We start from the raw sequence: 13,604 nt of genomic DNA on the forward strand, positions 1-13,604 counted from the left end.
CAATAAATTCTACTCGTTGACCGAGATGGCAATCAGCGGCCGAGGACTTCCCTGAACACCGTGTATATTTGACTATAATTTGTATTTACAATATGCTGGGCCAGCGATTCGAGCTCTCTCAGCTCCTCGGTCCCATGTGTGAAACGAAAATTGAAAATCGCAGGCCGGTTAAGTTTACAATCGCGTTGCATCGGTTCGCAGACGACATCGAACTCATGGTGTGGGGATTTATGCGGGTTCGTATGCGATCGTGGGGCCACGGAGTGCACCGTGAACATCCAAGCACTACAATATCCTGGCCGAACGTGGATTTCCGGTTGTTTGATGTTAGCTGAGGCGATTCTCTTCAAGGATCTCCGTCTGTTTCTTTTTTATTCTATGCTCTTCATCGTCGCGACCGCTCGGAAAATACGAGCTCCGACGACGACGCGCTAACATTGTAGCAAATACGATATCTATTGAGTCTTTTTCGACACACCGTTCGTGTGTCCGTTCGCGATGATCCCGTTGCATTTCATGCCCTCTGTCAGATCCATTTTCATCAGCACGCTTGCTGCCTTCATCTTCTCGAGCTGTCGTTCCGCGTACGCTTGCTTGCCCTGCGCAATTATTTTTATAACGTGTTACACATTATGTTGATCGATATTATCAACTTACTAACATTAGAATTCAAGTAGATCTTACTCTTATCTTTTAATTGCCAGGATGGCAACGAGTACATTCTAGCAATTTAAGAGCTTCTTTTGGATTTGTTACGTACCTTCGCGATGTATGCTTTGGCGTAGAAGTTTCCGAAAAGGGCGATGAACGAGATCATGTAGATTACGAGGGCGTACTGCATCCAAAGCGGGAAATCGCATCCTGATCGAATGCCGTTGATCCCGAGGATCAGGGCAGTGGTGAACTGTATCAGCTGAAGGATCGTCAGGTATTTCTTCCACCAGAGGTATTTAGCGACGGTTGGTCCGAACGCGGCCAGCCCGTAGTACGAGTACATGAGCACGTGGATGAAGCTATTCACCATTGCTGGCAGGAAAGCTGAGCAAACAAGATTTAAAGTTACAATTCTAATTCAACGAGTATACAAAACCTTGCAATGATCCGAGAGTAAAAATTAATACTCGAAATTTTAGATATGTTCCGTTGCGTTTATTTATCTGTAATGTTAATGTAACTGTAGTCTCATTTCTATGCTTTGAACGGGTGCATGTCTGATACTCGAAATTCTACCGTATCTGAATCTCTTTTATTATGGAAATTTAACCGCTAAAGATAAACCTTAATAATTCAGTAATAATAACATGAAAACTAACAATTACAAACTTAACTACCAAACATAAAGTGATTGATCATAAAGTACAATTTTGTAGCTTCCATTTGAGCTTCGAAAGTTAATAAAATACCAACAAGAAACCAGTAAAACATTATTTTGTATTTTACGTTTCTTAAATAACAGTGGCGGCGCTTGTGACGGAATCAAAAAGCTTTTTTCAAACTCCGTGCAACGCCAATTAGTAGGTGACAGAACACTGAAACTGCTAGTCAAATTTAGTTAAGAATTCTAGCACAAATGGTGCTACTGTGCAAATTTGAACTTGTCTGGTGGCGCCACCAGTGTCGGATTTCTGAACTAAATTTAGCTAACAGCGTTCCGCCACTTACTAATTGGTGCTGTACAGACCCTGAGCAGAGGTTCCACATTTCACCACAAGAGGCGCCTATTACCGCCTAATCAGCGCTTGATTCTTGCCGGATTTTACACTACATCTTATGGCAAAAACGGCAGGAATCATCTGTCCTTGATATTAGCAATAACAAATGAACTTCGTTTGTATGAGATAGCTGCGGGAAAAATTGTCCTGAACATTTCTGTGCCAGCAAAATATTTTGTTATCACCTAAATTGACAGATTCCAAAATTTTAAATGTCATTATCCGCATTAACCTCTAATCTGTGTACTGCGTAACTGTCGCTACGATTTTTTGGATAACTCTGTTGGTCTGACGAAAAGGTGTTCCAAGCAAGAGTTAATTAGTTTTCAGCCGACCACAAATTGCTGTATAAAAAATTTCGAAAAAGTTTTCTCGACAAGATATCAAGGTCAGTTTGGAATTTTAGAATCTTCATATTTTTACTTCGTATCGTTGAAATGACCTTGACTATCGAAATTTTGTGAAAATGTTCTTGATATCTTGTCAGAAGAAAGCAACTTTTCATCGAATTCATTCATTTATTTTTAGCGTATGAACATCAAATTCCATTTGGTACACTGGTATGGATAGATGAACGCGACGGCTTTCTGTGAGCGAATTCCTTCAGTATACGATCAAGAATTTGATATCTCGGCGCTAATAAGTTCCATGCGAGTGAAAACGCGCGCTCGCGATTTCTCCCCTAATTTATTATACTTGGTCTAGTAATGATTGCTGTATCAGCTCGCACAGCAACACTCGCGACACCTATTTTCGACTTTTATTGGAGACAGAAAGATTTCTAATTGAAATAAGGAAGGTGGTTCATAGGCGTAAGCAAATTAGCACAACTTATGCAGCTTGTTTAAATGGTTCAAGCTAATTGGCTACTTTTACTATGTTCCAAGATGTAAGACAGATTTTCCAAAGATTGCCTGATCAAAAAGACACTTACTTGATCCGCTTGGGACCCATTTGATGCCGATCCACCATAACGAGAACATAGTGGAGTGATGGTAGACATGGAGGAAGCTTAGTTGATTGTTCTTCTTCCGGAGGATGAAGAAGAACGTATCACAAAACTCGAGGAGCTTGCTGAAGTAGTACCACCAAACTGCGTGAGCGATCTGCCGATGGAAAGAAAAAAAATATGTATACATTGAAATTGATATGAAATTTCAGCGTATAGATTTTACCGCACCTGTACTTCGTCTGGACGCGTCACCTGTCTGATCGGCTGGCAGACGTAACTGTAACTTAACCTGGTGGATGCTACAAACAACTGGAAATTACAAATCTCTTTAATGCCGATCGTACCTTTTATTTTCAATAAATTTGGGGATACTGATATAATACTTTCTAACTTGCTATAAAATTCTCGGAGCTATATTCTTTCTACTATAAATCTCTTGCTATAAATTTCTATTCGCTTCTACAATTTGTATAGAAAGTTATTATTTGTTGTAAATGTCCGCAGTGTGCGAGTATTCACGGCAAATGGTAAAACTATAAGTACAATAGAATTTGAGAGACCTCGCTAAAGAGTTGTCAACATATTTAAGTGAAAATTTAACTGGAAATAAAATACGCGAGAATTTCAGCTTTCATTTGGCCAATAGTTGCGAATCTGTCAACTTTGCCAATCTAGTTGCGAAATAAATACAATTAATTAATTTACAGATGCAATGTGTTATGCGCCAAACGTCTTCCATGGTTTTCTGTTTCGTTCATTATTGCCATAAATGTATAGCATTGTTCAGGTACCGCAGAAACAATAATCAAGGAAAATTATGTTTGTAATATCTTGTAACTTCGTCAGACTTCAGACACCTACAGCGATAAAACGGTACTTAATGTTGCAGTAGAAGAGTTCGGCTAATCAAATCCGAACGAAACCTGATTTCTACATCTGCGAACTGTGTCAGTAGTCACCGCGGTGGCAAACCGACACACGTTCACCGTTCAATTAGCATTCCACCGGAGATTCCTCCGACGAGGCTCGATGATCGCTTGATCATCGGTTGATCAGCGCCGGATTGTCGGATCGAGCGTAACGATGATAAACCCGCGACAGCCGTGACCGTTAGGACACCTTGTGCAACTGATGTTGATGTGGAAATCGGGGACGAGAGGAGAAACACGAGTGGTAGAAAGCAAAGAGATTGTGTATATGTACCTGAATGGCGATGTACGCGTTCAGACAGGCCATCGAGAGATTATAGGGTACGAGGGCCCAGGTCAGCTTGAACGCTTTCCGATTTCTCATGATCTTTGGCCCGGCCCACACTATCAGCAGATACAACATCGTGTAGATCAAAGTAGGCTTCGGCGAATCGACCAGCAGCCATCCTCTCGTTCGTTCGTCTAGGAAAACCCAATGCAATCATGCTGCAATTAATCGTGGGTCGCCACGGACATTGTAAAACACCTGGCAAACTGTAGGACATTGTCTCCTAAATTTCCGATGCTGTTGCAAGGAATAGTATAATGATTAGACTGCGGATTATTATGCAAAACGCAAATTCGCTGCATCAATTGCAAAAAGTTTGAAGTGCACACAGATTTATTTATTCTTCTATTAATTTTGAGAAGTCACGAAGAATGTAATAGCATCTTTATATTTTTCGACAGTTTTCGCTATTGTACATTTGACGTGTCCATTTTGATCATAAGTGCATAAAGATCCGCAATCTAATAATGATACTGGAGCCTAACACCGATGGCTAAAGTAGCTTTATCGAGCCGGTTATTTGATGCAAAGCGTGATCTTCCGTGTATCGTGATTTTCAGGATTTCTAATAGTTGGTGAAATGTTCCATAAAAAATATATCTAATATTTTATGTAATGCGATGATAAATAATATATGATAAATAATAACGGATGATGAAGTGAGACTCTATCATGATATTTTGGGAGCGAAAATTTTCGATGACCGGCAGGTCACCCGTGAGCACTATTTAATAACAATTACGTGTGCAATATTTGATAAACCATAAAACGTCTTACCAGCGAGGGACAGGGTCCAGAGGTAGTAATTGTAGGCGTCATTTATTAACGTCGCCGTGGAATTGAATATGTTCGCCATTGCCTGGAACAGACACACAAGCTTCGGGTCAAGAGATGTTCGTAATTGTAAATTGGAAAATGTACTTCTAGAAAGCGGACGAATGAGAGATTACGTTATGTTTTCATCAATTAGAATTTAGAAAATACGGTGAATTTTCGAAGAACGTAAAAGTGGAATGAGATTTTGCAGAATGCCTAATAGGTACTGCAGCGAGTGAAATTGATTGGTATCTTACGGAATGCATCCCGAGTAGAAGGAATATAATCTTGGACAGGAAATTGCTAACTGCAGTGTAAACTCTCTCCGGCGCTTCTTCCCTTATTTATCCTGGTTGAAAACAATTATCTCGCTCGTTTCTTTTTTTCTTCACTTACACCGAATTTTTACGCTTGCAATGTTTTACAATTAACTGGAGAACGTATATTTCTTCGGAAGTTCAAGCAACCTTCCAACTTTCATTCGCCTGAAGAGCAACAAATTCGTGTATCGTTCATTAAACTGCTTTCACCTCGAATACTTCACTTGTTTAAAGCAAACTGTGACGATTTGCCATAAGGTTTTCGGACACGTGGCAGATTAATTGGGAGGAAAAGGAAGCTTACGTTTTAATGGAACTGACATTCGGATCGCCGTCGTTCGAACACTATTTTCACCGATCTCTTGTGAATACAGCAATTTCTCCCTAATTCGCACTCAGATTGCGTACAAAAATGGACAAAAAATGAGCACAAAATGGGTCTTGCGGCACTGAAATAAAAAATAAACCTTGACAATCGGCAACTATAACTCGAATCGAATAATCGTATCTCCTCTTCCCAAATCGTCCATTTTTGCGTGCGCAATCTGAGCGCGAATTAGGTAGAAATTACTATACACCTGCTCTTAACAAATTAATTTCGCAATCATCGTACAAAAATTTGAGATGTCAATCGAGAAGAAGCGATTACATTTTGGAAATCATTTTAAACAATGTTCAAACCTGTCGATTGATCCAATTTTTAGGATCGAATACGAAGTTGATTTATAGCAGATCCATTGCGTAATAAACTAGAATGCCATTTGCAATAACCAGTTAACTACAGCCATTCTCGATACCGTAAACGATGATAAACCACGGTGTTCATTAACGTACCGTTCGTTACCGTTCTATTAAGACTGTTACGCTGCAAGTGCAACCGAAATTGAAATATAACTAACTTACGTGCATGCTCCATACAGTCGCGATATAGTCGCGAATGAAGCACCATAAAGTAAACCAGTCGCGGTAATCATTGATTACAAATAAACCGCGAGAAATTAGGATGCTCGACATCCAGCTAGCCTAGTTTACAGAAACAAGGATTCCAAACGAGTTTACGTTTTCCGTTCGCTCGATCGGATTAAGAGAAACTGAACTATCGGACAGAAAAACGTTCGATAGGAACGGGGCAAAGATAAGAGGAAGTTTCTAATTTACTCGTCCCTGATTGGACGTTACGAATTCATCAAACTTCGCAGTACAGGTGTTCGCTAGGTACAGTTTCAGGCTGCCAGCATGAAACATTGACACAGACTACTGGCACTACGTTTAAACAGACTACTACCATCAAACGTTTAAACATTTTTCGTCGCTCCGTTCAAGCGTATTGTCTGAAACATTATCTTCGATGGTACTTTCTGAACATTTTGCCCAAAGCAACGTTCTATTATCTTTGTTTCAATTGATAATTCAGCTCCCGAAAAAATTAATCATAAACATTCCGAGATGTTCCGCACTTAAACTGCGGATCAACGTGGCAAATAAAAATATCCTCTATCGATTTCCACGACGATCCTTTACACCTTTCACGATTCTCAATAGCCTGCGGGTAGATCAGGTTCGAAATTTCACTTATCCATTTTTCTTCTAAACATGTCGAATCCGCAGGCTAATCGCGATTTCGTCAGCTAGCGCGGACGTTCGGGGCTTGTAAATGATCGCGCAGAGATTCCGCTCGATAAAACGGAAAGTGGCGGCCAGGACGATAGGATAAGAGCTCCCGCAGAGCTTTCTTCGCGGCGGTTTGAACCGCTGTCATTATCGGGATACTGCTTAATGATCGCCGCCTTGCCGAGTTCCGTTGTCCGGTCGTTCACTCAAAGATGGAAACGTCATATGTAACTTTCACGTTACCGGAGTCGCTCGCTAGCAATCTCCCCGCGTCAGCGGGAATAACGTGTTTCGTGCGATCTTTCGCGGCGCGGCTCGAGTTTCGAGCCGTTCGATGACTTCCCCTTATCCCCCCTCCCTCCACCACCCCAGATCGACTGGAATCTCCAACTTTCATTTGCGCACCGGCTTCGCTCGATGATCCCGTGGCAAGTGCAAGTTCACCCTCCCCCCACCCTGTCTCCCCACAGGCGCCGCCTTGAACTAACCGAAACCTTGTAACGACCAACGGGACTATAAACGGAGCTCGCACGATACGCCACGCTTTGCCACGGTTTTAACAGACTTCGGACGGCAGTCGTTCTTGAAGATTGTCCGTAAAATGAGATTGTTTTTGAGAGCTGAAATTCAAAGGCCTTCGACAAAATACGAAGACCGTCGAAGAAATTTGGGAGACCTTCGAAGAAATTCGAGGTCTTTCATGCTTTTTTGGAGGAATCTTCGTCTTTTCGAATGGAAAATGTTTGAGCAACTGCAATTCCGTGATTGGAACCACACTTTGTCCTCCGAAGCTGTCGCGCTCATTTTCATAAACTGATGATAAATTGTTTCGCGAAGACTCACGAGGAATATTAAAACCTACTGTAATTTTAGAAAAGTACGATAGAATGATTCAATCCCCTAACGACAATGAAAAGTCAATTATCATAAGTTATATAAATCATATAAATAAATATATCGATATAATGTAATAATAATCGATATAATATATCGATATGATATAATATAATAAATCAATATATATTATAATATCAACTCATAAAAAGTCACTACTTATCAACAGCTAACACTTTCACGTATTTAAACGAAGATTTTCCGTCATCCGCTTCACCATAACAAACTCAATAATACAAGATTTCACATAATTATGTTAAGGAACGTTAAGTTATTAATATAAATGTTAAGGTTATTTTTTAATTGACCTCAGGAATCATCCCTTTCCGGATGTTAACATAATTATGGGACACCCATGTTTAAAGTAACCATAACTGATACAATAAAATAACAGTAAAATCCGATTGTCAATATACTGATATCGATAATATTCCATTTTTCTCGTTGAAGTCGGACACTTTATTGCTTAGTTGTGGCACGCGCTTCAAAGCGAAGTACAGCAGAACATCGATTATTCGAGTTCAAAATAGATTGTTCAATTCTTTTCAGTTTTAATTAATTATTGGTACAAATAGGATAATATGATCGAGATCGTTCATCGTTATTACTTGCAACAATAAAAAATCTAAATAATAATAATCAAGGAAATTCCAGTTCGATTAATCGAAATTCTGTTGTAATTAATAGACTGCGGATTTGATGCATTTATAGCAAAAATGGATAATTAGAACCACAGAATAGCGAAGACAAACAAATTTTTAAATACCGCAGCATTACTTTCACTGTAGTAACACCATTTAAAAAAGAAATACATTCTTATCTCATTTCTGTTTAATATGAGAGATGATGACAAATTTTATTGCATAAAGATCCGCAGACTAGTAATTGAAAACAGTTCCGTTTGATTCCACGAAGAAGCAATTTGTACCGTCCGAATAGGTTTGAACAGTCGTTCTATGTAAACGTACGTTCGAGAAAGTAGCAAGAGAATTTTCTCGCGCCGATCAAAGTTGTGCTTCGAGCTTCCCCGTTACCTAGTTACAGCAGATTCGTGACAACGTCGTGTGTAACATTCGCGACACACTAAACACGATCTTTTTTTTGCGCGCATTATACGACCATGAATCGCGCCGAAACGGCACGCGTTGCCTTCTCTCGCGATTATTCGAAACTCCCGTTAATTTGAAACGCTGACGACACGTTTCTCTATCCGTTTAGCGACACCGCTTCGATTTTCCGGTGTGTGCTATGCGATTTCGCGAATTACACGCATCGCGCAAACCTGTTCCATCGGCGAAACGAAAGCGCGCTCCATACCAGTCCATTATTTATCGGCGATATCTATCCCGACGCTGCCGTTACAATGCCCACAATATCCCCAAGTTTATGTCAGCCTACGACATTCCCATGTTTATGCAAGCTCGCGGCACTTTATTTCCCGAGCAACTTTTAGAATAAACGCCGGCATTGAAATCTTCGCGATTTAGTTGCGTACGTTACAATGAATTCTCGGAGAAATCTGTTCGGAAGTTTCGTTGCGCTGCACGATGCATTATTAGCATCGTTGCGAGATAATCGAACGTGGTTCAGATCTCTGTCATCCAAAATAATGCACGAGGAATCCGCTCGAAGTCTTCATCAAAGTACACTAATCCTTCGATTAAAATAACCTTGACTTTTCGAGCGAAAACGACTATATTTGTAGTTGCTTGATTGCAGAGTTTATGCATTTCGAGGAGAAATGAATAAACAAGATGCAGAGCAGTGTCTCCAATTTATCGAAACTATTGAAGGAAGAAATAAAAAAAAAACTGCTATGCCATGTAATTGACACAGAAAACTTTGTCCAATAACAATGTCTAACTTTGTCTAGCAATGTCCAATAACGTCAGAAGAATGGAATTTTTCAGAAGCTAAATAACCTCTCTCAGATTTCTAAAATAAAATTTTTCGTTTCTTCGGCTGAGTTTCAATCGTCGTTAAAATCGGCGCGATGGATTCTAAAATAGTTGCAGTTCGTGTCGAACGAAAGTAATTCTTTTCGAATTTCGTCGAAGTGAATTTTTGCGATGAACGCGTAAAAGCCGCGCGGTTTTAGTCACGGTTGTTGCCGATCGAACGTGTTTCATCGCATCGTAGATTGCAACGGCACCGATTCTCCCGTAGCCCGACACTCGAGTGATCTCCACGGTGAAAGTCGGATAAATCGATTGATAATCTCCAGAGGCTGAGTGAAATTACCGGTGGATCGATCTTCTCTTCTTCCCTTGAGCTCTCACTGTCACAAGCCACCGTTCCTCTGAGCTTTCGCGATCGAACTGACAGAACTTATTCGAGTCCACAGTCTTCCGGTATTGGTGTCCATCGCGTTGACCCATTGTCCGCGATTCATTAATATCAATTAATTAATATTAAATAATGTATTCAATCGTACCCGGAACAATTGTATCGTAAATCTCACGACAAAGAGATTTACAAGCCGTTTGCTATTATTAGCGGTCGTAAAACCGAGCCGTTGGACGGTTCGTTAATGTCTTTGGATAATTAATATGTGATGAGTCCCGGTAACGTGAAAGTATTTATTATATTCAAATTAGAAAGCGATAAATAGCTTTATACTCGGTCCAGCTGGCGCGAAAAGATGGCGGTCGCGTTGCAAACGGAACTTTCATGTGCGTCCCATTGTTTCTTCTTGCTTAGCTCGTTAATAACCTGCCTTGATACTTGAATCTGCACTTAGACAGTTCTCTAAATCATTCTGGATACTCGCGACTACTTCTGTGCTGGATTTAACACGTTACGTGTCGAAACTCATCTCCAAAAATTCCCCACGAAATCGACGAAGTAATTTAATTAATGGAACGGAAACTAGAAAGTTAAAAGTTACCATAGTGGACGGTATTTGATCTCTTTTGCATTCTAAACGTTCTAGTAAGATTCAGTTTGTTCGAATCTATTGCAGTAAAAATTAATTTTTTGAAAATTAATAAAACAAATTAGTGTCACCCGAATGTGAGCGATGCGGCACTGAACGTGTTAAGCGCGTCTTTGCGATTTTAGGTTGAAATCCATTTAGACAAGTGGCCGCCATTTTGGTACCACGCGTAAGATCACTTGTGTTGCTCCATTCGCAGCAAATGTTAGGTCTTTATTCGACTGTATCACTATTTTCGGGCACTTTATTGTTGTTTTAAGAGACAGTTGTTAATATTTTACGTGACGACGCAAAAAGGGACTTTTACTTCTTTACTTTTTTCTTTTACTTTTTCTTTTACTTACTTTTTTTTAACTTTCTTTTACTTTTCTTCTTTTAAATAGCGATTTTTGATAAAATTATTAAATTATGCTACCGTGGATAACTTGTTAGTTTACGATTTAAATTATTACTGGCATTAATGAATTTATTAAATTCTGTACTAAAGTCGACGACGATATATATCTTTACAATTTTGTCTTTCGTCTACTCATTTTTTTTCATGAATTCATAAAATCCGCGCTCTATAAATTATTATTATACTTCTATTTCTGTTCTATTTTTAACCATTCTCATCGTTATTGTTACTCCGTTCAATAATCCTCATGAAAATTATTTATGACCCGACCTAACGATTACTTTCTTTATTCTCGAGCCAATTTTCAAGATTCCAAGACTACAATGCCACTTGTCACATAATGTTGCAAAGCTGACCGACAAAAGGCATACTTGTTAGACAGAACAGACGTTGAAGAGACAGCCACAAGGGATATCCCGTTGACAGTATACTCAGCTACCAATGACTGACGACTGATTTAAAGTCTCGGGGACTGTCAATTAATGAAGAAAAGTTGCATGAACGAGTCCCGAGAACGAGCCGACAGTGAGTGCCTCCAGTGAATGGTCTCTCGAGAGCTGACGAAGAGAGCCGCTCGCGCAAGAGATACATCACAGATTTCTACAAGCGACACTCAAACGACCGTGGACCAGACCTCCGAGTTAACTACACCAGGAACTCGTGAATAGTCCCCGAAGAAGGTCGCGTACTTCACCGTAGAGAACTTGAAGAAGACGGGCTTGTCGAACGCGACGTTTAGAGAGACATGATAATTAGACTATTACTGGGTTCGCACTAAGATTACACTAAGTTTCATGTATTCGTGACAGAAGTTATGAAGCAATATTTAGAATGGTCGGCGGATTAAGAGATTGTAAGAGCGTGAATACCTTGTTTGAAATTTGATACAGTTGTTGAAATGAGAAGCAAATTTTGATCTTTTTTTGGATAAGAGAAATACTTATGCTAGAAAGTTTATAGACCTTCCAGGAAAAGTCTACAAAAATTACTTTTCTTTTCTGATTCAGCATAAACTGTTAAAACTAGACGGTCGTGCGAGAATGATTTGATACTAATAAAACAAACGTTATAAAAATCGAAATGCAAAACGAATATCAAGATTGATCTATGAAACGATCTACAAGAATCCAGTACGATACAACGTATCGACAGAAGGTATAGATATTTCCAAGGGAAAGCTCCGAAAAATCGCAGGTGCTTCTGATCGGCCGCAAACTTTCGAAACCAAACGTTACGACAAATCGTAAAATCTTTACAAAACCACAGAATAAAGATGCTTCACAGAGATCCCCTTCCTGCACTTTTTCTCGCAAAAAGCCCGCCCAAGACCCAGCACAAAGATCGCCCCAAAAACCTTCTCAACAATCACCGAAGAATATCCCCCAATCATCGAGCCGGTAATAAACTTTTCTACAAAAATCGCAACGAAAACGATCTCCACATTTATCCAGAAAATTCCATTGGAGAGATCCACCGTAGGTGCTCGCGTGGCACGAGAGACCGTCCGGAGGCGCAGCTCTTACCTTGAGGACCCAGATAGGTCAGCGTTCTCCGGAAGTGCGAATGTGATTCCCGTGGACGGCAACAGGCGTGGAAGAAACGACTCTCGCCGAGCGGAGTCGACGTCCTGAACACCTGGCTTAACTTATCGAAACTCGTGCGGTGGTATAGCCGGCGTGGCACCTCAGAGGAACATGACCCGTACTCTATCTAAGCCGGAGGTGATCAGACGGACGAGACACTGGCGGAGGTGACACCTGGATCCTCCCAGGTGTTCGGTCTCACTCGGGGGAAGGTGTCGCGGATCGCGATACGTCGAGGTCGATGAGCAAAGTGGCAGCGCTTCGCGCCCGCTTCGCCGGTCAGCTTTATAACTTTGGTCCTACTTTGGCGCTTGGTTTCGGTTGCTTATCCTCCACCTTGTCGCACACCTCTACGCCGCGCACCTCCCCTCCCGGCAGACACCCCCACAGGCGAGACGGTGTGCGGCGACAGGCTACGCGAAGGGGACGCGTTCCTCGAACGAGGCCGAACGAAGGTTTCCTCGTGGAGGTAGTGGGACCTGATACCGTGGGGATAGATCGTCCCGAATCGGTCGGGCCCGAACCGATCCCCGCGGCTCGATCTTTCTCTCCCTCCCCACCCCCGGCGCGGAGATCCTCGTCGGCCAGTCGACCTATGAGGACCGTCGACGGTCCCCGCGGGAGCCAGATCGCGACGGAAACCGGCGCAAGGGCCTCGGGGTGGAGGTAGTAATGGGAATATAATTCATGACTGATGTTATACGAGGCGAACGTCGTGAATCGTAGTAATGTAATGTTATGTTTATTTAATGTGCGAGGATTACAAGCTTCTTATTACACAGTTGCCAAAATCTTGTTCTTTGATTTCATAGTTTTCTCTTTTTATATATATATATATATATATTATTTATTTATTTATTTATATTATATATTATATATGTAATGTATATATATATTATTTATTTATTTATTATATATTATATATGTAATATATATATATATATATATATATAGAGAGAGAGAGAGAGAGAGAGTGTTCGGAAAATCGTGGTACAACCAGCAAGGGTGTGATTCTACATGCAAAAATAAGTCGAGAAAGAGGAATAACACTTTTTATTTAAGGCACCGTTTTTGAAAACAATTAGGTTGGAATAGGAATACTAATAATATTACTATTGAATAGGAAT

At 40.6% G+C, this 13,604-nt stretch overlaps 1 protein-coding gene and 1 long non-coding RNA gene across 4 annotated transcripts; one reads left to right on the plus strand and one right to left on the minus strand.

The window, feature by feature from the left end:
• Nucleotides 1-47: 47 nt before the first annotated feature.
• On the minus strand, nucleotides 48-12,748 carry LOC117227910 (very long chain fatty acid elongase 4). Of its 3 annotated transcripts, none has more exons than XM_033483454.2 (7): nucleotides 12,418-12,748; nucleotides 4,699-4,780; nucleotides 3,868-4,055; nucleotides 2,893-2,973; nucleotides 2,647-2,818; nucleotides 761-1,038; nucleotides 48-599 (listed from the first exon to the last, which is right to left on the minus strand). In XM_033483454.2, the coding sequence occupies exons 2-7, from the start codon at nucleotides 4,775-4,777 to the stop codon at nucleotides 456-458; spliced, it is 942 nt and encodes a 313-aa protein (XP_033339345.1). In that variant the 5' UTR covers nucleotides 4,778-4,780; nucleotides 12,418-12,748; the 3' UTR covers nucleotides 48-455. The 3 variants fall into 3 exon arrangements, with proteins under 3 accessions (XP_033339345.1, XP_033339346.1, XP_033339344.1); XM_033483455.2 differs by lacking the exon at nucleotides 12,418-12,748 and adding an exon at nucleotides 9,804-9,910; XM_033483453.2 differs by lacking the exon at nucleotides 12,418-12,748 and adding an exon at nucleotides 4,995-5,018.
• On the plus strand, nucleotides 1,815-4,586 carry LOC117227913 (uncharacterized). The gene is made up of 3 exons (XR_004492189.2): nucleotides 1,815-2,100; nucleotides 2,241-2,524; nucleotides 2,600-4,586. It is a non-coding gene; the product is annotated as an uncharacterized LOC117227913 (long non-coding RNA).
• Nucleotides 12,749-13,604: the final 856 nt, after the last annotated feature.

Source organism: Megalopta genalis, chromosome 9, assembly GCF_051020955.1.
Source record: "Megalopta genalis isolate 19385.01 chromosome 9, iyMegGena1_principal, whole genome shotgun sequence".
Lineage (NCBI taxonomy): Eukaryota > Metazoa > Arthropoda > Insecta > Hymenoptera > Halictidae > Megalopta > Megalopta genalis.